The sequence below is a fragment of the Argiope bruennichi genome, chromosome 10 (assembly GCF_947563725.1).
Source record: "Argiope bruennichi chromosome 10, qqArgBrue1.1, whole genome shotgun sequence".
Taxonomy (NCBI): Eukaryota; Metazoa; Arthropoda; class Arachnida; order Araneae; family Araneidae; genus Argiope; species Argiope bruennichi.
In genome coordinates, this window is record NC_079160.1 from 35,973,398 (window position 1) to 35,999,305 (window position 25,908).

At 31.3% G+C, this 25,908-nt stretch overlaps 2 protein-coding genes across 3 annotated transcripts in view; one reads left to right on the forward strand and one right to left on the reverse strand.

The window, feature by feature from the left end:
* The window catches only part of LOC129989483 (neprilysin-1-like), a 459,015-nt gene that overhangs the window by 56,001 nt on the left and 377,106 nt on the right, over nucleotides 1–25,908 (reverse strand). The window contains exons 3-6 of the mRNA XM_056098053.1: nucleotides 18,908–19,260; nucleotides 13,690–13,728; nucleotides 10,899–11,060; nucleotides 9,043–9,126 (exon numbers count right to left, since the gene is read on the reverse strand). Of these exons, the coding sequence (XP_055954028.1) occupies nucleotides 9,043–9,126; nucleotides 10,899–11,060; nucleotides 13,690–13,728; nucleotides 18,908–19,226 (604 nt within the window). The 5' untranslated portion in view covers nucleotides 19,227–19,260. The remainder of the gene's footprint in view (nucleotides 1–9,042; nucleotides 9,127–10,898; nucleotides 11,061–13,689; nucleotides 13,729–18,907; nucleotides 19,261–25,908) is intronic.
* The window catches only part of LOC129989480 (uncharacterized), a 99,584-nt gene that overhangs the window by 40,056 nt on the left and 33,620 nt on the right, over nucleotides 1–25,908 (forward strand). The gene's annotated exons all lie outside the window — the stretch shown is intronic.

Genomic DNA, 25,908 nt, shown 5'->3' on the forward strand with positions numbered 1-25,908 from the left:
AACTTAAACAACAATCCCTTTCCACCAATACACATACATTTCTAAACCGTTAGAGATAAACATATGTTTCTAGATAAAAAATATTTTAAATAGCTTAATTTTTTTAAATTTTACATTGCGTAAGTCAATGAATGAGCTGCCAATCAAATTTCGCATTCGGTACCTTGATCCTATTAGTGATATTTAGTAAAATATTTTTGGCATTCTAACATTTTAGGCTGAAAAAAGACACTATTTGGCGACTAAAACCGCAATTATGAACTTTTGATTTTATTTTTTAGGCCAAAGAACTCTCCTCTAAAGCAACTATCACAAATTAAAGAGAGTTTTTTCCCCCAAACAGTCATGAAAATGGTCTATAATAATTTAAAATAGAGATATTGAAAGCTTCATAACTCGGTCAGTTATAGCCGCAGAAGATTAAAATATATTTTGCTTAAACTGTTAAAATATATAAAAAAAATATTTATCACAAATAGGATCGGAGAATTGTAAAAATTCAGACTTCATCATTTTTTCAATTAAGTATTTAATGAATAAGGTAATATAAAATATAAGAGCATTCTGAGCAATTTTTTTAACGTAATGTTCGATTCAGTATCCTGTAACAACCACTTTTCGATGATACTATCTCACTAAGGGGTGAGACGAAGAAAGAGGAGCGCATTTCCGGAATTCTTCGTCATTCTTTCTTTGACCATGATTTCCGCCGAATAAGATATTTTTTGTTAATTTATTTTACATATATGTGAATATCGTTTCGTTTCTGACTGTATTATTTTATTTTAATTCACCCCATGTGTAATCTGAATTTACTTCTTTGTTAAATGTAAACATCTCCTCTTTACATATTTCCTCTCATCCCTACTTTGACGAATTAAACCCATCCTAACGCATGCGCAAAACGGCAGAGCGTTTAGAATGCGTTGGCAAACAATATTTGTCTATTTCTAATAATTTAAATTAGCTCATAAGTATTTGATAGCCTTCAAAACTTTTGAATTAGAAACGCAATTACTTTCGAAAGTTTTAACAATATGCTAACTTTAGAAAGAAACAAAAAACAATAATCACTAAATAACAAATTCTGATTGTTTGACTTAAACGAAAGTAATTTAATGTTTGGGGAAGTTTTGTTCATTTTCTTTGAAACTTATTTTGTGACAATAAAAGACAACAAAAGTAATAAGTTCCTTGTTGTATGACTATATTTCCCCAATCACTGTTTTTAATTCAGTGACAATTTATCTTCATATCTTTTCTTGTGTATTGTACGCAGTCGGTATTCAACTGACTTAAAGAAATCCATACATTTTTTTTTTTTTTTTTTTCCTTAAAGGAAATCCAGAATGGATTTATAGAAAAAGTAGCATATTTCCAAGGGATCAATACTCAGTAAAGTCTTTTCCAACTGAAAACAAAACCAAATCGATTCTTATGGAATAAATGAAAAGTGCAACTTCGATTACAGCACCATTAATCGATCAGGCAGTGCCGAAAGTCGTTTGGGGAAAGATTTATGTATTAGGAGGGGTGGTCCTGCCGGGAGAGTGGATCTCTTCTATATCCATTTTGTCTCGCGGGGAAAGGTATCAACCAAATCGATCAAAGTTGCCCGGCTAGATGAAAATTCCGGTCAACGCAAAAAGCACTTTCTGCACAAATCGAATTCAAATAGTTCGAGATTTGAGTTCTTTCGCTATTTCAGACGGAAGTTTCCTTTTTCCTATCCCCCCATTCTTTTTTTTTTTTAAAGATCAGAACACCTCTCTGATCAGAAAACGTTTCTGATTGATTTTTGGTGCACGTCTAGAGAGGTCGGATTACGAAGTCTTTGAAGATCAGCTAGGTAAAAGTGATTTTTTTCCCCTCCCTTTGAAATTATATACTTTCCTTTGCATTTTATTTTTGGTAATAAATAAATAAATAAAAGGAAGTGAATTCTTATATTTCTTTAGATTTTTTTTAGTCTTTTTTCAAAAAATGAATAAATAAATAAATTAAAATGTATTGATGGGTTTTTTTTTCGCGAATACTTTTTCCAAAGAGTTTTTTCCCCCTTTTTCTAGAACAGCAAAAAGTGGAAATATGGGTTTCTGATTTAAATCATGTTTTTTTTTTTTTTTTTTTTGTTCAAAACATTTGGCAAATTTTTTTCATGCTTCGCTATTTAACTTTTCTGTTAAATTTATTTTTGTAAACTTCTTATTAAGCAATAAGGAGTTATCAGGATTTCCTGATTAAGAATTTAAAAATGCTTTAGAAATTCTATCAATAATTAAAACATCGAGTAAAAATTTTTTGAAAACGGATACATGCAGAAACTTTTACTAAATTACTGATGCCTTTATTAAAAAGTATGAGAAAATTTTTTGGAAAAGTCCCTTCTAATTTATATAAAAATTAACTATTGTCAAAAACAGTTCAATTTGACAATAAAGTTATGGAACTTATCATTACTCCGAGATATTTGAGATATTCTTCAATTTGAGTTATGATTTAATAAAAATATGACTCTTATAGCGTTATTATTTTAATCTAATAATAATCTGGAAAAGTGAAAGACGAAAACTAATCTTAACAAACAAATGTAATCTAGTACTTGTTTAGGCAATTATTTACGACTTCATAAAAATTTTCTTAACATTATACCGATTAAAAATGTTTTAAATAATAGTTTATTGTCAAATAACACGCATATTTAATTTCAGATATATGCAATATTAAATTTGAAATAACAATTGAAATAAATACAGAATCAAAATTGCTTTTGAAAACAAAAATTACCAACGCGAATAATTTTCTTCTCAAAAGTGTGCCAATTCAAAGTGTTGATATTTTCTATTCAGATATTTCAGAGATTGTAAATATGACATTGCAATAAATAAATAAATAACTGCATTAATATTCGATGTATATAAAAAAACTAAACATAATGTAAAATGGTATTTTAAAAATTCATCTCATTTCAATACTTTAATACATAATATAAAATTTTAAACGGAATAAAAATAATTGTAAATTCAATTATAAGTGGTAAAGCAGAAGTTTCTAATGGAATTAATATTTGTTGAATTAAACATGTAAAAATTAGAAATTTGGATTAATTTTAATATAAGAATAAAGAAAGAAGCAAATTCATTTCTTTGTAAAAAGAATAAAGCCAAACGATTTTTAGAAAAACTTGAAAATAATAATCATAAATGTTGCCAAACGATAAAAAAAAAAGACCGAAATAAATATTTAAAAACGTTTACAAGCGACATTACTATAAATTTCTATATAATGCGGGTATATGTTGTATATGTTACGGAAAAAATTAATTACCGTAATAAGAAATCGTGAAGTACCATAGATTTATTACTTTATTTTTCGCTCCAAATAAAACGAATGATTATTACTAATTAATTATTTTTGCTTTGTATGAAAATTGGTGTTATATAAAAACATCACAGTCTACAATCGTTAACACCATGTAATAGGTATTCATGTTTGGTAGTAAAAAGCTAGATAGTGTTTTAATGACTAACAAATACTGTCTTTTTTGTTGTTCTATTCTTATTCAAAATGAGTGCTTAACAAATGATATAGTACATAAAAGCAACAATAATCAACATTATACGATATTAATTTTAAATTTAGTTGTCAGAGAATAGCAGCATACATTATTAACAACAAGAAATGAAAAGTTTAAAACGCTGAAATTTCTCAGAGCAAAATTTTCGTCCTCGTAAACAAAATAAACTGAATAGACTGCACCTGGCGTCGTAACCAAAATTTACGATCGAACACGTGACATTGCCTAAAACAATCAAGCGTCAAGAGAAAAAGTTCAACTTCCTTGTTTGCCCATGGGGTACTTAGGAAACGCTATAGAGAATTTCTGATGCGTCGTTTTACGAACGAGGCTCTTACTGGTACTAAAAGCAATTTTTGAAGTTTCGCTTTTTGGCATATGGTCAAATAAAGAATTTCCATATGTAAATACAAATAAAACCTTAGCTGAAAGTTTCACTTCGGAAAGAATAGTTCTTTGCAGGATTGGCAAATAATGTTTTCTCAGGTAAGCACGTTCCAACAAGAAAATATTTTTTTTCCTGGGTGGGGTGGGGGAGGTTTGTGTTTTCCATTTTCGCTGGCGTATATGAAATATACAAAAAAAAAAAAAAAAAAAAAAAAGTATAATCGTCAAAAAAAAAAAAAAAAAAAATAGAACTCGAAATTTTGAAGAATACAAAGTCTCGGATCTCTCTAAGTCTGAAAAACATATATCTGTAATTTTACCTGTCTGTCTATTTGCAAATAAAATGACTCAAAAACGATGAAATTAAGATGAAATTTGAAATAGAAGTTACCCAAATTTATGGATTTATGTCAAAGTTTGAAATTTGCTCAAAAAAAATCTCTTAATAAGTTAACTACAAAATATAATGAGCTATAGGAATAAAATTTGGCATACAGATTAAACATATAAAGTATGAACCCGTATCAAACTTTGAACCAAATGCGTCAAGCGATTGATCACCTGTTGGTCTGTACTTTCAAATGTGTATAACCGCGACAACTGAAGACATGAAATTTTCAATTGCAAAGTTTTAGCGTGTAATGTGTAGATTTGTATCAACCTTTGAACTGAATCCATTAAGGCATTGACCGTCCGATTTGGTGATTTATATAAATCAAACTAGCTGACCCGGCAAACGTTGTTCTGCCGTATAAATTATTTCTATAGAATATTTTGGTTGCTAACGAATGCATTGTAAGTGTGCGTGGATGGGATCTATGACAGAAAGAGGAATGGAGCGCTGTAGACGATGATCGCCGATAAAAAAAATAAAAAAATACCAACCATTCATTTTCTCAATGCAATGTATTTCATTAACGTAACGAACATATACATAGTTTGATCTCTTAAAAGTTAAACGTAAAGTGAAAAAAGTAATTTATTTTTTATCCTAAAGTATAAAAATGAAATAAAGAAAATCAATATTCATTTCGAAGAGCAATTGAGTGTACGATATTTTTTCTCAGTCCGTCTTTAGCCAACACAAATAAGCTCGATAGTTTGCCCACGCCAGAACATGCCACGTGTGAAAAACATGGTGTGCTCAAATCTAAGCCGCAAACAGACATCGTTTGGCCTTGCGACTTATTGATTGTCATTGCGAATGCCAATCTAATAGGAAATTGAACGCGTTTAAATTCGATTGGCACGTCTGTGAAAATTATTGGAATTCGTGGAAGCAAAACATTTTCGGCTCGGAATTTACCATTTAAAATGGCGGCGTCAATAATGTTTTTCATCAATTTTTTAATTACCAATCGCGTGTCATTGCACAGCCATGGTGGGTTCAAATTCCGAAGTAAAATAACCGGAGATCCAACTTTCAGTCGTAGAAGGTCTGGTGACATGCCTGGCAAATCCAGTGAGCTCAAAAACTCTGTTGGATAATTTACAGCTTCGTTAGCATCACAAACTGTATCGATCAATTTGTATGATACCAAGTCGCCTGGCAACGACTACTGTATCTTGAAGTTTAAATCGTCGACGTCCATATTTTTTGCTGCCAAAATTTCTCTTTCTGCTAGCCACGCATGATTTATGTATTATGTGCGTACATCGGGAAATATGCAGTCAATGAGGCATTTTGCGAATCAACGATAGTGCAGAAAAGAGTGGGCAATTTTATGCATCCAGTATTTTCATAGACAGCAACTTTTCCATTGCCGATATCTAACAATTAGTCCGAGAGTGTCTCAGCAGATGGATCTTGTAGCATTTGGACGCGCGTGTTTATTTTTAGCTGGACTTTTTCAACGTTGCGTTACATTGGCGATGATTTCAAGCAAGCGTTGATCTCATCAGAGTATGGTGATCGTGGATAGGAACACCCTTATTACCTAGCGTTATGAAATATACTTTACGACCTATTCTCATACCTACCAAATACACATAAAAAATTTCATGAAAATCGATCGAGTCGTTTCGGAGGAGTACGAACACAAACACCGTGACATGAGATTTCTATATATTAGATTAATCTTGTTATTGAAATTGAGATTTCGCTACAAATTCTGGTTTTAAACTGTGAAAAAAAAGCGTTCAATACTCAATCAGTTCAACTGCATTCTCCACATTTTGAAGCATAAAACTTACACGCATCGAACACTGAAAATAAAAATCTTAGTACTCGCAGCGCTCAGGGCCTTGCTTAAGTTTCACAACTTATGAGGGTGGTGGTGCAGATGTAGTAGCACCCTAATCAATATATATATATATATATATATATATATATATATATATATATATATATATATATATATATATATATATATATATATATATATATATATATATATATATATAGGGTGTTGCCGGATTCGACCGATAAATTCAGAGGGGTGATAGTCACAAACCAAGCTTGCGTTTTTGAATTATCGAGTTCACATATACAATAAGATTACAGATCGGCAAATAGTTAACCCTCGACACATCTAGTTCAAAATTTGACATGCATTAACTATATCTATACTTATAATAAAGCTCAATGTGTGTGTGTGTGTGTGTGTGTGTGTTGGCGCTCTACAGGCAAGGTCATTTGACATACAGCTATCAAATTTGGTACATGTATACCTTAGAGGTCGGGAATGTGCACCTGGGGTCCCTTTTTTTGAAATTTTAATTAGAATTTTAATTATTAATTAAAAAATAACTTTCCCGCCAAAAAAATCTTCCATTTTCCACACCGCCAACTTTTCCGCCAAAAAAATCTTCCATTTTTCCCACCGCCAAATGAGTAAGAGTTCAGTTTTTTTTCTCCCAACAGAAATGAGGCTAGGGTTAACGTTTTTCGGCGGATTATTTCAATCGATTCTGTTTATTTTCTTAATGTTTTATGCATTTAAAATTAAAGATTGTTAATTAATCCATGTTTCAGATTCATTCTGAAGTACTTTTGAATTAAAATAACACAGAATAAAGGAAATTAAAAATGTATAATCTGCATAGCGTTACCCCAACTGGTGTAGAAAAATTCACGCATTTGCGTTACCGTAAGTGGCGAAGAAAATTCACGCATGCGCATTCTGTTCCGATTGTTGCCATGACAACCATTATCAACGGACGATTTAAATTATTTTTAGGTTAGTTGCATGCTTTTGTAAGTAAATTGTATTTATGTTAGTTATATATATTTTTTGTATATGCTTATAATTTTAAGTACATCGTTTTTTAAGTAGTTTTTTTACACCTGTTTTCGACCTATTATTTTAAACGATTCATTTTATTTTCTTAGTGTTTGATGGATTTAAAATTAAACATTGTAAATGAATCTATCTGTTCATGATGAATCTGAGAAAATTTTGTTGACAAATTCTTGAGATAATACATAAATTAAGAAAGATATTCTTTAGTGCCCATAAAATTTAAACGCTCTGTGACTCTATTATCAGTAATCATATTATTAAAAAAAATGCTTTGTTTCAGTAAAAAATATTATTATATTAATTGCAGATTAATCATTTACACTTTAATTTAATGTAAAGCATAAATTCTACGTGAGCTAACAGAAAATTAGAGAGATACAGATTACGTTATGACTGAAGGTCTTTATAATATTATGAATGAATTGAAATTTGAAATATTTTAATGAAGAAGCTATTAAAGTAGGAATCACATAAATTAAAATTTTAATAGTTAAATAAAATTTTAACTATTAAAATTTTAACGAGCATTAAGATTGGTGAACCGGCTGGTCGCCAAAGGCGGCTAGTTAGTAATAAAACTATACGCCAAATATTCTCTAACTAGATTTTGGTAATTATGAGTTATTGTGTTCATATGCGCTGAAACACAACAGATAAATATTTGTTCGATGCACGTCAAAATTTGATACAATTCTATTATTTTAGGATAAAGGCTACATAAAAAATTTCATCCATCTAAATCGTTATATTTTTTTAGTTAATAGTTCACAGACAGATAGAGAAAGATATATATATATATATATATATAATTTAAAAATTAATTTCCTAATTTTTAGCTTAATTTAATCCATATTAACTTCATTCTAAAATGTTCTCTTATTTCCTGATCCAATTCCACCTTTTTTATTTAATTAACAGAAGCTCTGTAAAAATGCTTAAATAAGTGGTTCACACGCTCCAAGTGAAGGGATAAATATTTGTCAATCTTAAAATATCACTATAATCCCCTAACCTAAATCGACACGAGTAAAAAAATTCCTACCAAAATCTTACAATATATAATCATAGGGATAAATATTTCGTTCGCTCTTCTGTCGTTTTGTGAAGTGACGTACTTCGTCATCGCTTCTTGTATATAAATTATACCTCCCGGAATGGAATAAAGCGAAATTTAAAAAACAAAACAAAAATGTCCTCTCTCTCTTCGGCCACAAAACTGCTTCAAAAAATATGCGTTTACATTATATATATGTGTATGTGTGTGTGTGTTCTGGTGCGACAGCCCCTGATGGACTTAAGTTTTCACAGAATTCCATTCCATACCATCTTGATTAAAGTGTATATATATACCTATATATGTAATGATATTTTAAACTCTTTTTTTAGACCATAGTAAAATATTCTCTTATTTCGTGATTAAGAAATAAAAAATTCTAAATTTATAACAAATTTTTAGCTCATTCTGTCGAAGAGAAGATTTTCGAATTATATATTCGAATCTTTTAACTTATATGACGAAATAAAACACAAAAGGCGAGTATTTGCAACTATATGAAAAAGTCGAGAAAGAACACTTACAGTGGCTTCCCCTTTATGGTGAAAATCTGAATTCAAAAATATTCAACGAATATAAGTTTTAGATTCAGATTTTGAGCATTACTCAATTTTAATTTCCATTTCTATCCTTGAATTTTAAATTTAAAAAAAAGGAAAATAAACATTTGACACAAATTTATTCAAAAAATTTATAAAATCAATTAAAATCTCTCATTCAATAGTTAATGAATGAATATAAAACAAATTCCATGGTATGAAATTGTAAAAATATCCTCTTACCTGTTGATATACATGATTTGTAAAAAGTTTTTGCCTTAATAGTGGCACTATTGTCGTGACTGTTGGCAGGTTCTTCTAAAAGACCTAATGAAAATAAAGAAAGAAAAAGTAATTTAAAATTTTAAAGAAATGATATGCCAATTGCATTTCTTATCATAATAAATACAACTGAAATCGTGGCCAAATAATAAAACTCAACTGTTCACTACACAAAATTAAATGCAAATTTTAATTTGCGACTACTACGAAGTTTCGGTTCTGAACAAAGATGGCAGACGATTTTACGAAAGATCCACCGTGTAGTTGGCTCAAATCATTTTAACTCAAATGAAGATCAATTGTTATCTCTCTGTTTGACTGTAGATGTTTGGAGAAAGGGGTCCTTTTAAAAATTCTCTCTTTTTCTGTAAAAGACTTCTGCTCCGAGAATTTCTGTTGATGTAAGATTCGATGAAGCAGTTTTTTTTTTTTTTTCAAGTTTCCGTATAAGTATATAGAAAAATATAGTAACGGTAAAAAAAAATCGAACTCAAAAATTTTGACGGATTGCCACGTTTTAGATCTCCTTGAGTTCGAAAAACACATTTCTGGAAAATGTCTGTCTGACACTCTGTGACAAAGACGTTAAAAAAAAAACGTTTTAAGATGACAGTTGAAATTTCGAATACGTTCTTTGCACCAAATTTTCAGACTTCCATCAAATTTTGAGTAAATTCTGTTCAGAGGAAGTCTGTCTGTCCGGCTGTTTGAATATAATTTAACATGATAGTTACAAAACGAAGAGAGCTACAGTCTGTACTTTCAAAAACATATAAACGCTATAATTCAAAAATCCAATTATTTAAATATATTTAAATTTAGTATGGGACTTTCTGGCAACAAGTGAAGTTTTGTGTCAAATTTTTGTTTCAATATTTTGAGAAAAACGTGTCTAAAACATAAATTCGATTTTTGGATACTATTAATGCATACCAGGGATTGATTGCCAAATAACTCGCCAAGGTTGGTTCGGTAGATCCAGTAAAAATGCTGAATTCAATCCAAATGTTAATATTTTGCAATTATTGTACGCCAATGGTGTAAGTCGTTTTCTGGCATGACAAGTTTATTAGTGAGTATGCCAGAAAGTTTTGCAGAAACCACTACCGCTGTTTTTCATTTAATTTATAGTCTTTCTCATGAACAAAATCAATTGTCACTTTTTGACTGCAATAAGTGTACTTAATTTTTTATGTGAAAGTTTTCATTCGATATATGGGAATTTATTCGATATACAGAAACTGTTCTATTAAAAATCCATTTAAAATCGATATATAATGGTTTTCGATTTATAGAACTTCGATCGAAGGAAGTCTTATTTTATAATTTTTCTTTTTCAATTTACAAAAAGTGTCTTTTAAACACTATGCGATTTAAATATTTCGCCGAATTACATACGGTTACCCAGATTTTGATTTTGTGAAAAGTTTGGTGATTTGGCGGCAACATTTGACATCAAATGATTGGTTGGGAAAAGCGAAGTCTCGGAGTTTGATTCTCGAGATACGAATGGATTCTCTGGAATGTTTGATCCTTCATCTTACAGACTACGAAAAGCTGACAACTGTTTTGAAGTTCGATTTGAGAAGTGACCAAGCAAATGAGCGGGGAGATTGCGTACTTTTACAATTAGTGATTTTGCGACAAAGTTTTGAGTGGTGGAAGTGTGAAATTCTGAAGTTTTTCTATAAATTAAACTGTTTTAATTCAAATAGTATGCATCTTCGTTTTCGCCTTCTATCACAAGTGAAAGACGGTACAAAGTATAACAATATGATCAGAGTCATCTTGTGACAGAGGATTTCGAATGAGCTTACCTTTGAGTATAACTTGTAAATCATCTGCCATGACTTCGAAAGTACTAATGCTACTTCTATCTTGAGGAATCATGTGCAGTTTGTTCCATGTTCCACAAGCGTATTGGAAGAAATTGTCGCATGGATCTGAAGTCTGGTCCATGGCGTTGAGAAGAGACGCCGCTGCAAGAGACAGCAAATCAACTTGTCACTAAGATTTTAGATATCGAAACCAATTTTTTCCAAGAATTTTATTATCTCTAATTTAAAAAAATGTGTTTATCATTGTTTCTCTTTAAAAGATTCATCACTAAAGAAGAGTCACGCCCACCCCAAGGGATAAGGGTATCACTAGATAAAGTTTACTCTCCAGCTTTGTCCTCGATTCTCCTGAAGGTATAAGTAAAGCTTATAGTCAAGTTATCTCTATTACGATGACTGAAGAAATTTAGCAGTGATCAGTGCTGATATTTGACGAATTCGTCCTCAGTGTTCGTGTCATTAGTGCTACGATTGTCATTCAATATTAGCTTGGGAGAGGTAGTTCTTTCATACTTAATAACTGAATCCCACCGGGGGGCACCTCAGGAATGAAGATGGGAAGCTTTCGGTATTGTGCTTGGTTCTCACCACTGTAGTGAGTACAGAAATGATGGAGGACGGTTACCTCCTACCGATGACGGGACGTATTTCCCATGGTAAGGGTTATACCGTTGGCGGTGATGCCCTTAGGACTCAACCATAGTTCCCTCCAGTGTTACTGCCACGGCGGTCTGATCAATCAGATTTATCGTCGGATCAGAGTGGCCGTTTATATTTAATTATTGAGGATGAAATTTTCCAAATGCCGATTACAGTCTCGGGGCTTTAACGGTGAATTAGGGTGGTATTAATGGTGTATTGTAGTTGTATTATTATTTTTATGCTTATATTCTTTCTACATATTAAACATTTGTATGTATTGCAACGTATAAATAGTATATATAATAAAATAAATAACCTTACTCGTTGAATTGATTATTTTGTAAGCACTTGAATTCCAACTTTAGCTTCTGAATTGTGTGAGCATTTAGTTTTCTATTCCTTCTTCGAGTTTAATTTCTATAACTTTAACTGTCAATTGTTAAGCTATATTTATCATGTAGAAAAAAAAAACAAACTTAAATTAAATGGTTATTCAGCTAAACTTAGGGAAAATTCCCATTTAATGTTACATAAACTATGAATACATTTCCATGCTTATTTTTTCTGTCCTCTGGTTCAAAATAGCCCTAGAATTGCTTTAAAACGGGACGTCAATATAACTCACTAACTAAAATCTATTTTCTGGCTTACTGTGATGAGTGTGTTGCTCCTTAATCACGTATTTAACAAAGAATTTTTTTCAATTGCTGAAAATTGAATATTCTGCTTAGTTAAGAATAAAATGAAAAATAAGAATAAATTTTTTTGTGTGTGAAAAAGAATTCTTTGTTTGTTCCTTTACCAGAGTTATATAAAGCCTGTGTTCATACACACTTAATTCTTAATGAAACAAACAAACATTTTTTTTGATTTACTTATTAATATAAACACAATAACAATAAAGAAATAATAACTAAAATTTCTTAAATATTTTACAGAAAGTTTTCTACATATTTTTTAATATTCATAAGCTGATAGAAAAACATTGGTATTGAGTCTGCATTTATTTTATTCATTAATTTTCCTTTCAGTCTAAAAAAGAATGCAAAACATACTGTTCTTTTTCTTTACATTATTTTTTTTGTAACTTATATTGTTTTCTTCATATACTCAAATGTTCTATATGATTCTTGCACTTCAACGATATTAAAAATTCTTAAGGATATTTATCATATACTTTTGATATTTTTTTTAATTCTGAAATATTCGTTTCTGCATTAATGAAATATCGAATATGGCATGAAGGAATCAGAGCACTTCTTTTCTATAGTTATTATTAAAATCATCATCTTCATTTTCATACATATTACATTATTTTGTATAATATTTTCCCTTCATATTTTCATTTCCCATGTTAATTTTTTATGACTGTATGAGGATAAAGAGATAATATGAAGATAACAAAAATGAAGCAACTCTATATCTTCATTGTATTCGAGAAATGAACAAAAATGAAGGTTGCAAAAATGAAGCAACTCTATATCTTCATCGTATTCGAGAAATAAGCAAAAATGAAGCAACTCTATATCTTAATCGTATTCGAGAAATCAACAAACATGAAGGTAACAAGTAAAGAAGCGTTTCTATATCTTAATCGTTCTGGGGAAAAACATCAATTAATGCTCCCAATCAAGAAAGTAACAAAAATGAAGCAACTCTATATCTTATTCATATTATGAAAATATCAATTAATGCTGACAAACAGGAATGTAGCAAAAATGAAGCAACGCTTTATCTTAGTTATATAATGGAAATATCAATTAATGCTAACAAATATGAAAGTAACAAAAATAAAACAACTCTTATACAAATAAGGAAAGTAATAATTAATGCCAATTTTATGATATTTCTGGAAAATTAATTAAGCATTAAGCTGGAAATTAATTAATGTGTGAATGCACAGCAAATATATTCGTTTTATTTATAGTCCCCCCCCCAATGGTTTTCTCAAAAGCTAGTAAGTTAATAATAAATTAATTACTATAAATTAATATTTAATATTAAATTATATTAATGCTATAAACTGATTGTATAAAAATTATCGTTAAATTCTCATTTGTGTTTTATATGATAAACAGAATTATAGAAAATGGTAGAAATCATTTTAGAAATAAAATTTTACACTCACCAGTTTTTACACATTCTGCTGTCAGGCAAATATTTAAATCTGAAAAGAAATAAAAAATGAAAGTATGAGAATTTTTAATGATTTTTACCCATGTTGGAAACATGCTCTAAATATCAACAATAAGAACCGGTTCTATAAGCATAGTTTCTTCAGATCATATATAGTATCATCTGCCATATTTAATTTCAACTTCTCCCCTGTATTATATCTTAACGCTATTTTAATTTAACGTATTTAAAATTAAAAAATTTCGCAATTTTCTTTATGTCAAAAAATTAAGGAAAAATTATCAAATCTTACAAAATTCCAACTATAAAGTGAGTATCGATTAATGATTTAACTTTCTTCCAAAATAAATGGCTGTTTTAAACAAAGTAATTAATTACTGTAAGCAAAATAAAAAAGCGTTAAAATTATAATCAGAAATCGTTTGCATCTGTGTCATAATTTTGTACACTTTTCTCATTGAAATGAAAGGAAAATAAGATTCAACTACAAATGTTCAAATAAAAATTATAATAATTTCCCGCCCATTTCTTTAACAATATAATACATATTATCCTGGAATATTTTAGCATGAATTTCTTTGTTTTTTCATAGTATGTACTTTGGCAAATTTATATAATTTTGAATTGTTGCAATATTTTGATTTTCATTGATGTTATTATTTCTAACCAAAAATCATGTACTGTATAAGCATATAAATGATGCTTCTGATAAATTATAATCAATAAAAGTATGTTCAGATGAGCTAATTACCATTTTTAATTTAGCTACTGATGAAATATTAAAATCAACTTGTTCCGGTTCGAATACTAGATCACAATTAGAATCAAGAAAAAGAGAAAGGAAAAAAAAATTCTCAAAAATGACACTTTAAAAAATGATTCTTATTTGAGAAATGATTCTCGTTGAAGAAAAGAACTTTTCCTCCTTTCTGTGTAAAAGCAGGTACTTTAAACTCAGTTTTCTCAAAATAATTTTTTCTTTCAAAATTTTTTATTTTCAGATTCGTTTACTAAAATACCATTTGTCCGATATTTGGTGTGCATTTTTTAGTGAAATTGTCTGGGAATTAACCAAGATAAATATATAAAGACGAACTTCGGTAAATTTATGCAGCTTTTAAACTTTGATGAGAAATTAAAATTCAATGCATATCTTGGAACAACTAATCCAATAACTCACTTATTCTATATGGCGAATGTTGCATTATTGATTACGTCATGAGAATCACATGATTGTTTCGTTCCTAAATTGGCAGACGAGAGTTCGATGGTGAGACGTGCCGCTCACATTCATTAACCTTTTTATATCTAATATATAAAATTCTCGTGTCACAGTTTTCGTTGCCATACTCCTCCGAAACGGCTTGACCGATTTTGATGAAATTTTTTGTGCTTATCCGGTATCTATGAGAATCGGCCAACATCTATTTTTCATCCCCCTAAATGTTAGGGGTAGTCCATTATTAATTAAAAACTAACTTTCCCGCCAAAAAAATCTTCCATTTTTCCCAACGCCAACTTTTCCGCCAAAAAAATCTTCCATTTTCCCCATCGCCAAATAAGTAAGGCATCAGTTGTTTTTTTCTCCCAACAGTAATTAGGCTAGGGTTAACATTTTTCGACGGATTATTTCAAACGATTCTGTTTATTTTCTTAATGTTTTATGCATTTAAAATTAAACATTGTTAATTAATCCATGTTTCACATTCATTCTGAAGTACTTTTGAATTAAAATAACACAGAATAAAGGAAATTAAAAATGTCTAATCTGCATAGCGTTACCCCAACTGGCGTAGAAAAATTTACGCATTTGCGTTGACGTAACTGGCGAAGAAAATCCACGCATGCGCATTGTTCTGATTGTTGGCATGACAACCAACGGACGATTTAAATTATTTTTAGGTTAGTTGCATGCTTTTGTAAGTAAAATGTATTTATGTTAGTTATATATTTTTTGTATATGCTTATAGTTTTAAGTACATCGTTTTTTAAGTAGATTTTTTTAAACCTGTTTTCGACCGATTATTTTAAACGATTCATTTTATTTTCTTAGTGTTTGATGCATTTAAAATTAAACATTGTTAATGAATCGATCTGTTCATGATGAATCTGAGAAATTTTTGTTGACAAATTCTTGAGATATTACATAAATTAAGAAAGATATTCTTTAGTGACCATAAAGTTTAAACGCTCAGTGACTCTATTATCAGTAATCATATTATTAAAAAAATGCTTTGTTTCAGTAAAAAATATTATATTAATTGCAGATTAATCATTTACACTGTAATTTAAAGCATAATTTCTACGAGGGGTAACAGAAAATTAGAGAGATATATATCACGCTATAACTGAAGGCCTTTATAATATTATGAGTGAATTATATGACTATCAAAATTTGAAGTTTTAAAATATTTTGCTGAAGAATCTATTAAAGTTGGAATTGCGTAAAATGTTTAATGGTACGACCGGAGTTTTATCCCCTGCTTGGCGAAATTTTTAAAAATCGCAAACAACGGCCTTGCGAAATGTTCAAAAGCAAAGAAGCAGATGTTCAATTATAGTGCATAATAAAGATTGCCAGCTTTGGTGCGTTATCGCAACTTGGCGAAGAAGGGGGTTAAACTCCGGTTAAACCTATTTAATTATTAAAATTTAAACGAACATTAAGATTGGCGAACCGGCTGGTCGCCAAAGGCGGCTAGTGTTTTTATATTAGTTATGCTTTGTCCTGTATTAACTTATATGTTGTTCCTTAATAAATATATGTCAAGTATTAATACTGGTCGTTGCCTTTCCTCCCATATATATATATATATATATTATACATTACATTACTATCATATTATACATTAATATGAAATTTTGATAGAAATTTCTTTGGCGCGTGTAGATTTAGGAAAGGGAATCTTAGGTCTTCTTAGAAGAATGTTGTAAGCATTAGGGATATTTATCCCTTCACTCGGAGCGTGAGAAAATGCTAAGACTAGCAGTTTTACAGAGCGCATGTAGAATTAATTAAATAAAAAGTGGGAATTTGATCTGGAAATAAGAGAACACTTTCGAATGACGTTAATGTGGGCTAAATTAAGATAAAAATTAGGAAATTAATTAGGATTTAAAAATTTAGATTTTAGATTATATAAATTAAATAGAAATTTTAAAATATCATTATATATTTTTACATTAAAATTCTTGTGATTTCCAAGAATTTGAAGATATTGCAAAACTTTTGATTGAGTCTCTGGACAATACATAATTGTTTAAATATGCTGGAGGATATACTATTGAGGTCATTTGTTTTTAATCTAGAATGTTTGCAAAGGGGTTATATTTAGTGCAACAAAAATTTCTCAGTGATTTAAACATAATTTAAGTTATAAATCCCTCTGAATTATATGTTACATTTTAAAATAAATACCAACTGATAATTAAAACAAAACAAAACAAGCCATTTCAAATACCATTACCTAGAAAATGCCATCTTTATCTAGTCGGATATGAAGCTCTGTATCTAATTTACCGATATGTTTAAATAAAGGAAATCTAATTTGATAGATGGAGAACTGACATATAAATATAATATGGAAAAAGATTCGATTTCATCTGTGATCTTAAGTGATCGAAAATCAAAACGCAAAACCAGTTACATTCTCGAATTTGTGGTCAGAATATATAAAAAAGATTTGTAATTAAAGGTGTATAATATGCTAAAAATTCTTAAATTTATTGTTCAGTTGTTCAAAATATCTCCATAATGTAACTTAATTTTTGTTTCTTTTGCAAAATTCCAGTCACATTTTTTATCGTAAATGCACTTGGCTTTTTATTTTTACTAGCAATTGAAGTTAGTCAAATTGCGAGTATTTTTTTTGAAGCCTTGAAAGTTTTATGTTTCAGGTTAAAAATTAGACATTATTGGCAAGCATTTTAAATTTTCTTCCATCAGGGGAAGGTTAAAAAGCATAACAAAGCGCATAATATCATGCTACTAAGCTTTTAATGTAGCGGTAACTATGTTTTTAGTTAATAAACACCAAGATAAACAAAAATTAATATGGAACATGGCATCGCAAACCATATGAGGTAAGCATCATTAATTCCTTTTCTCAGGATATGGAAAATAGATATCAGCTGATTGATAAAAGCATTTATGATTTGCCGTCTGGATATTAAATTATCAGAAAATGAGTTGAATACTCTGAACCTGTTGATTGCCTTCTACCTTCACCAGATCTCAATTCAGTGGATTTTTTCTGAGATCATTTTAAATCGTACATTTATGAAATTTAAGTAGACACTTTGGAAATTTCCTAGTTCGAAGATTCTTGGGTACAAGTGACATCAGGACACGCTATATTACCAAATTTGCCTACAAATGGCTTTTACGTTATACGGTATATGGCGTTATATGGTACGTTATATTGGTGTATTTTGAGATGTATTGTCATCAAATTGAACAACATATATTATGCATTTTCCCAGCGTTCATTCTACTTAGAATTGTATAATAAGTTATGATATTATCATACTGCAGAATAAATAAATCTCTTTGAGGTTGTCTATGAGAGACAATAACTCACGCAATATTTTCAAATAAACCCTTAAATAATTTTTATGAAATTTCTTACTGTTTTTGAAATCTATGGTTATCAAATCTATGGAAATAATTTTGTTTACATTATTCTATCTGACATTCGGAACCGGAGGGTTTCTGGTTCGAGACCCGATTCCACCGAAGAACCGTCGTGTAAGGGGGTCAGTTGCACGTTAAATCCGTCATGACCAAACGTCCTCCCACTGGTGTGGTGTGGTGTGGAGAGAGGGTGCCAGCTCAGGTGTCGTCCTCGTCATCTGACCGCGGTTCAAAATTGCGAGGTCCGTCCCAAAATAGCCCTAGTGTTGCTTCAAACGGGACGTTAATATAACTAACCTAAAACTAAATCTATCTGACATTGTTCTATGTACTATTATTATCTGTGATGTAAACTTGTTGTCAAATGAAACATTCTGCATCATGTCAAAAGAATCATTTTTTCATTCTTGCAAAGCAGCTGGACCAATACATGGATTTTCATCTATTAAACACAATTTACATCACTTTGTTGCCATTACTATTTTCAATTCTCTTGTTGTCCTTTAGCAGATTCTTAAACTTATTTCCGCTATAACTGAGTGTCCGCATGTTAAGAGAAAAACAGAAAGTGACTCACTTGAATGTCCTGTCTTCATGAATATCAGGTAGAAGAGGGCGCAACAGAGAAGTCCCAGAATGATAGTGGTCAGGCTGAGAAGCAGTTCGAACGTGGTCCTGAACCTGTGCCTCGACCTGGACTGACACTTGATGCCTCCCTTCTCTATCCTGAGTTGCACCATGTCATTGGGGGGCTTCTCCACTGCCACTTCCGCCAGAGGGTTCTCTTGAATCCGGACAGCCGGTTTCTTGCCCGGATTGCCATTGGCCAGCATCTCGTATTCCGGTAGGTTGTCGGACTGGCTTGGAGAATGCGTGGCTTTCAGAACCATCGTCATCAAGTGGGACACTGCGGCAAGAGCATTCTGCGACCTGTAAAAGAAGGGAAAATGTTTAATAATAGTGCCTTAAAAATTATCTCAGACAACAAACTTAGAACAAAGTTGAAAAATCCTTTGAGAATAAGATTCACACAAGCTGTTTTGTTTTGGGATCGCTGTTTTGTTTTGGGATAATTTGGGATAGCATAGTAAAAAAATAACATATTAGTATCCTAAAATTCCTGTTTAAGAAAAGATTAACCCTTCTTTGCATGATAATGGAAATTTCCATCATAACATTTAACGGAAAAAAAATTATACTCAAAACAGGTATATTGTAAACTGGTTATTGTTGGCAACTTTTTTCACCACTATTGCATAAAAGAAACGTAGCTGTAAGAAAAAGAATCAAATGTCACAATCATTATAGCGGGTTTGAACTTGTCATTACGCTGTTTGTTGTGGTTAGAAGAAATGTACGATTTGTTAAATATTTTTATAACTAATTTGAGATTTTTTTTATTTGAAAAGTGATAATGAGGGGAAAATTTTAGAAGAGAGGGACATTGAAAGTTTTGTACTGAGCTTAACATGTAAATTTGCCTGATGTTGGATATTTCCGTCATACTGTTTTTTTTTTCTTTAAAATTATTTTATGTTATATATTTATACTAGGATTTTTTAAAACATTTTTCCTTTAATTTAGAGCCTGAATATATCACTCTAATTTATTTGACACACAAAAAAGGAAAGACCATACAAAGAATGGTTAATTATTTCGCTTGATGGCATGTTTTTTTGTGACACTTGTAGAACGTGCATAGATTAGAGTTGATATTCAAGTCTTTTCGCGTTGCAGTATTGGTTAAAAATGTTTTACTGGTATACTGGTAGATCATTTGTATAAAGTAGACTCAAAATGTTTCGACGTAATGTGGGAGAAAGGTAGGTTAGTTTACGGAGAGCAAAACATCTATGTTTGATACAAGCAGTATAATAATAATAAAAAAAAGATTCCTACTCTTAATTTCATGTCTAAAAAAAAGATTAATTATCACGCTTGAAAGCATATTTTGTGTGATACTTGTAGAACATGCAGATATTAGAGTTGATATTTAAGTCCTTTCATATTGCAATATTGGTTAAAAATGGTTGAAAGCAGAATTTTGGTAAATTGGTAGATCATTTGTATGCTATAATATCTTGATTCTGACCGATCAAATAAGAGAATAACGTAACAAACTATTCCTTTATTTACACTTATATATACACAAGAACAATTTTTTCTCATCTTGGTTAATATGATTAATAAAATGTGTAATAATAATAACAACAGGCTATTAGCTCAAACGGCTGCTCCAGGGGTAGCTCTAGAAAGCCAACGATCTTTATCGGGTGGATCTTAACACAGAAGCCCGAATCACACGAGGTTTCTCACAAAATCAGGAACACCTTCGAGCTTCTACGACTTCTCCTTTACGCCTCTCACTGCTCTCTTCCTTCTCTTAAAAAAAAAAAAAAACGCATTTTATTTCCGTCAAATCTCCGCCTCTGACTTTCTCATTTTTGGACTTGAGTTCCTTATCACCCAATAGCTGCTCAGTAATGCTTCCCCAATGGTCTCCAATCTATCGTGGCAATGCCCTTAATGATTCATCTTTGTAACTGACCCTTCTCGAACACATGTTAACTATAGCCCCTTCATAATGGAAGAAAAAAGTTTAGCATCTGGATGATTTGACGTTCTTTTTCCTTGAAGATACTTTGGAGAATTGTGATGAGCAAGGATAGAACCTGGAACATTGTGGGTCGCAGCCAAGTAACATGACCACAATACAAAAGCAATTGCACGGGTAGCGTAGCTGTTAACTGACTTATAAGCTTTTCATCACAATACGATGGATTTCCTTGAAACGACGAAATAAGCACATGTGGTTCTTTATCTGGATACAACTAATAACCCGACACAATGGTTCTATTGACGAAGTGGATCTCCCATCTGGTAGTCCAGAGGCATTTAAAAATGTGTGGGGTAAACATATGGCGTTACATCTGGGCGGAAGGCTAATTATCAGGTGTGGGAAACGGGGAAATGTTACAATGCAATAGACTCAAAATTATTCCACGTAATGTGGAAGAAGGGCAAGTTGGTTTAAGGAAAACGAATCATCTATATTTGATATTCGCAGTCCAATTTTAAAAAACGAGTCCTATCCTAAAGTTTGTTTTAAAAAAATATTAATTATTTCGCTTGATGGTAAATTTTTTGTGACACTTGTAGAACATTCTCAGATTTAAATTGGTATCCATGCCCTTTTACAGAGCAGTATTGATTAAAAGTGGTTTAAAATGATTACTTTTCTATTGATAGTTAATCTGTATACAGTAGACTAAAATTTATTCGACTAATGTGGGGAAAGGTACTACAACCACCAACTGGGTACTGCGACCTGCCTGAAGGCACACGGAAAAACTTCAATGATTGGACCGCCACAACAGCAACACTGGTGGGAACTGTGGTTGAATCCTAAGGGCCACCACCGGCCACGGTACAACTCTTCCCTAAGGAAGTACGTCCCGTCATAGATGGGAGGAGGGAGATCCCCACCTTTTTCGTGTACCCTCCAGGGTGGCAAGAATCAACAACCATGCCGGAAGCTTCTCATCCTCAATTATGAGGTGCCCCCATGGGACGTGGAGGGGGGGGGGATAGGTTGGTGTTCTATAAGTGATTATTTCTTAAATCAACTATACCATTAATACACTCTTTTTAAAACATGTGAAAAATCAATGAACAACATGAAATATAATTTAAAGCCTACATTTTCTGGTAAATACTTTGCAATTACTAAATTTGAATTTTCCATTTTTGCAGTTTTGAGTTCTTATATAAAATAAAAGTTGTTTTTTCATGAAATGCACGCATATTGTTTTGTAACGCATTGTTTGGATTTATGTGAATCTATTTTAAGAATTACGGTTTACTTCTTTCCAATTCGAATATAAATAAGTCGTAGTTGATTTTTTCACCTTAAATAATCGCTTAAAAATTAATAATCAAAAAGAAGTGTTTAAAAAGAAAAGAAAATTCTATAATTTATGTTCCATAAATAGAGCTAATGATGACTGATGTTTGAAATATCAACTAAATGATTTGGCTTTTGTTTAAATTAAAAGCCTTTTGAGTTGTCAATGTTATATCTGGTATAAATAAATTAGGAAACCTTCTAGTAATGCGTAATGTTTTTGGCATATATTTCACTCCGAAATTTCATAATTTTTGATATATAAATAAATTCAATTTATTTGTTCAATTTATCATTTCTAAGAGTCTGACGAGAGTAATACGAGTTGTAATTATTGAATATTTACAATTCGTATTACGATATATATTGGAAAAAAATTAAACAATTTTTTACAATTAGAAAATACATATCCCCACTTAATATTTACTTTCTCGTATGCGTAGTATAGAAAAAGTATAATATACTACGTATAGATAGTATAGAAAAAGTATAATGAGGCCGGGGTAGCCTCGTTGGTAGGGCATTGGATTCGCATCCCTTGGGTCCTGAGTTCGAACCCGCCAGCCGAAGACTCTCCGTGTGTGGCGGTGGCTGGCGCACGTATAAATCTGTCGTGGTCACGAAGTCCTTCATGTCAAGAGTAATATCACTGGGGGTACTGGATCAGAGGTGATCCTTCTCTGGTCAGGCCTAAATTACGATCTATGGCTGAATGAATGAAATGCATGAATGTAGTCCGCCCCGTAAAAAGGGTTGTGACGAGTGAGTAGCTAAATCGTACTCTTGGTCCTAGTTGGAGCTACTAAAAAGTAAGAGATGCTAAAATTTCGGCTTAAATTCGCTAAAATTAGTCCGCAGGCTTGTCTATGACAAGTGCCATCAGAAATAACAACAATAACAGAAAAAGTATAATAATCGTCAAAAGTTTACCAATCATTATAACGTGGAAATTTTGACGAATCTCCAGGTTTTAGACATCTTTGAGTTCGAAACACACATTTTTGGAAAATGTCCTTTCGTCTATCTGTGACAAAGATAACACGATGAAATTTGGTACACGGTCTTTACACTAAATTTGTAGATGTATATTTCTATCAAGTTTTGAACAAAACCCACCAAGAGGAAGTCCGTTTGTCCAACTGTTCGAATATGATTAGACACGATAGTTACAAATTGAAGAGAGCTAGATAAATAAAATTCGATGTACAGAATTAACATATATAGTCCAGACACCTTTCAAATTTTGAGCCGAATTAAACAAGGGATTGACCGTCTGTCGGTCTGTAATTTAAGAAACATGTAAACGTGATAAAGACGCAATGACTTAAATACATTGTTACGAATCTGTGACGCGGCTTCCCAGCATAGTTGGTTTCATAGAAGGTTCCAGAGCTTGGCGACTTGGCGACGAATTTGACGACTTTGGCGCCTAAATAGATTATACCCGAAACATTGAGAATTTTCCCGATCCGTCCAGTAGGAGCCTAGACACGCCTCGAACGTTCCTGATTGGTTGAGAGATTTCTAGCACCGCCTCATGAGACCTATAAAAGCAAGCAGCCGCAGCTGCCGGGCAGTCGTGGACCAGTGGTTGAAGAGTAGTCGGAGTCGACGTTAAAGAACTGGCCTTCCAGAGATAAGCGGAGTGAAGCTAGTGCTGAACTAAGCTGTTCGCTACTGTCTGCAGTAGAGTCTTGTTATATGCTGCTGTGTATGCTGTTGTTGCTGCACGTCTCGGCTGAAGATAATCGTCTTCTGTGCTGTCCTGTGTGTCTTCGTGTAAATAAACGTCGTTGTTTCATTTTCTACTGCCGCCTGGTGATTGAGCGTTCTTCACATCATATAACTTCCACTATCCAAACGACCCCTGGAAATTTCGCAACAATATCTAATTTACTAAGTGATTTTGTGACTACAAGTGCAGTTATTTGTCAAATTATTCTTTCAATCAATTGATAAAAATGCGTGTAATACACAAATTCGATTTTTGGATACGGTTAACGCATGCCAAGGAATAATCACCGCCAAGGATGACACGATAGATTCAGTAAAAATGATATATTCAAGCATAAAGTTTATATTTTATGACTATTGTACGCCAATGCCATGCAGGGCATTTTCTGGGACAACACCTTTATTAGAGAGTATACGAGAAAGTTTTACGAAGACCATTTCTACTTTTAGTATTCAATATTTCCAATTTTTCCTATTGAAAATTAAATTAATTACTTAGAAAAACTTTTTTTATGAGTGATTTTTTATCAAATAAACAAAGACCTGTATAACCTATATGATTCTATTCACTAAATGAGGGCTCACGGTAAAGATGATCAGAAAATAAGTTTCATCAATCGTATAGCTTAATTTTTTATTTTCTAGAATTTGAATTCCACAAAGAGAAAGCACTGTAATCTTCGTCGCCCCTCCCCAAATAGAAATGTTCGATTTCAAAATTTTGATGAATATAATTTACCCTTTTTAAAAATTCATTTTTGGAATTATTCCTACCTATCTCTGAACACAATAAACTGGAAACGGAAAAGAAAAACAATCATGATGAATGGAATTTGATATGTCGGTCTTGCGATTAAATTATAGATTTCTATTAAAATTTGAATAAAATTTATGTTATGAAGTTCTATTGTCAATCCGTCCGCATGTGTTTGAACAGTATAACTCCAAAACGTAACGACTTAAATCAATGAAATCAAATATATGTTTTCATTACCAGAATTAAACATATCGTAAATACATATTCAAACTATTGATTTTTGTGTCTGTTTCTATAGTGCATGCAATAGTTTGAATTTGTATCAATGTTATATATCATATTATGGACCCAAATTCTTTGAAGGATTGACATCTGTTGATCTTTTTTTTTATTTGTATGTGAAAACGATGACTTAGAAACTTAAGATAAAATTTGACACATAGTATTAACATTTAGATTAATTTTCGCCAAAGAGGTAAAGAGGTATTTCACTGGACTACGAAACTGAACCCAAAACACGCCTATTATGTATATATACGGAAAAGTGATCACTCCATTGTTTTATTTTATAAACATTCAAACATGATTTTAAATAGATTAAGATATCAAAGGGCGAATAGGCGAATACATTTGAAAATCACAGTATGTAATCTAAAAAAATGTCTACGAAGGCAAAGAAAATCACTCACATAATAAAATATATAATAAAACCCTAAATATGTTTATGAAAATTTCGCATGCGTGTATGTTTAAGCATAAGCAAGTATATCATCTACCGCCTCCCCCCCCAAAAATAGCAATTGCCAATAAATATATGTCCACATTTCTATCAATTGTAGAAGCTATAATTAATAGCTAGTACTAAAAAGAAGATCTTAAATCGCAACTGTAACTTCGATGGATAAAATTAGCAACAAATTAAATTTTAAAAATAACACGAAACCAACAATATTTTCTTAGTAATCAATCATCACTTTTATTCTCATATTAAACTGAAAAGTAAGCCCGATTACAAAGACTCATAAGAATTCTGAATAAACGTTCAATGCTTCACGAACAAGAATAAAAACAAGATAAACGATAAAACAAAAGATAAAAGAATTTTGAAAGAATGTACAAAGGTATTATTAAAGTTCTGTTCGTCTTAAACATTCTGTTTGTCGTAAATATTCTTTTTATTTTA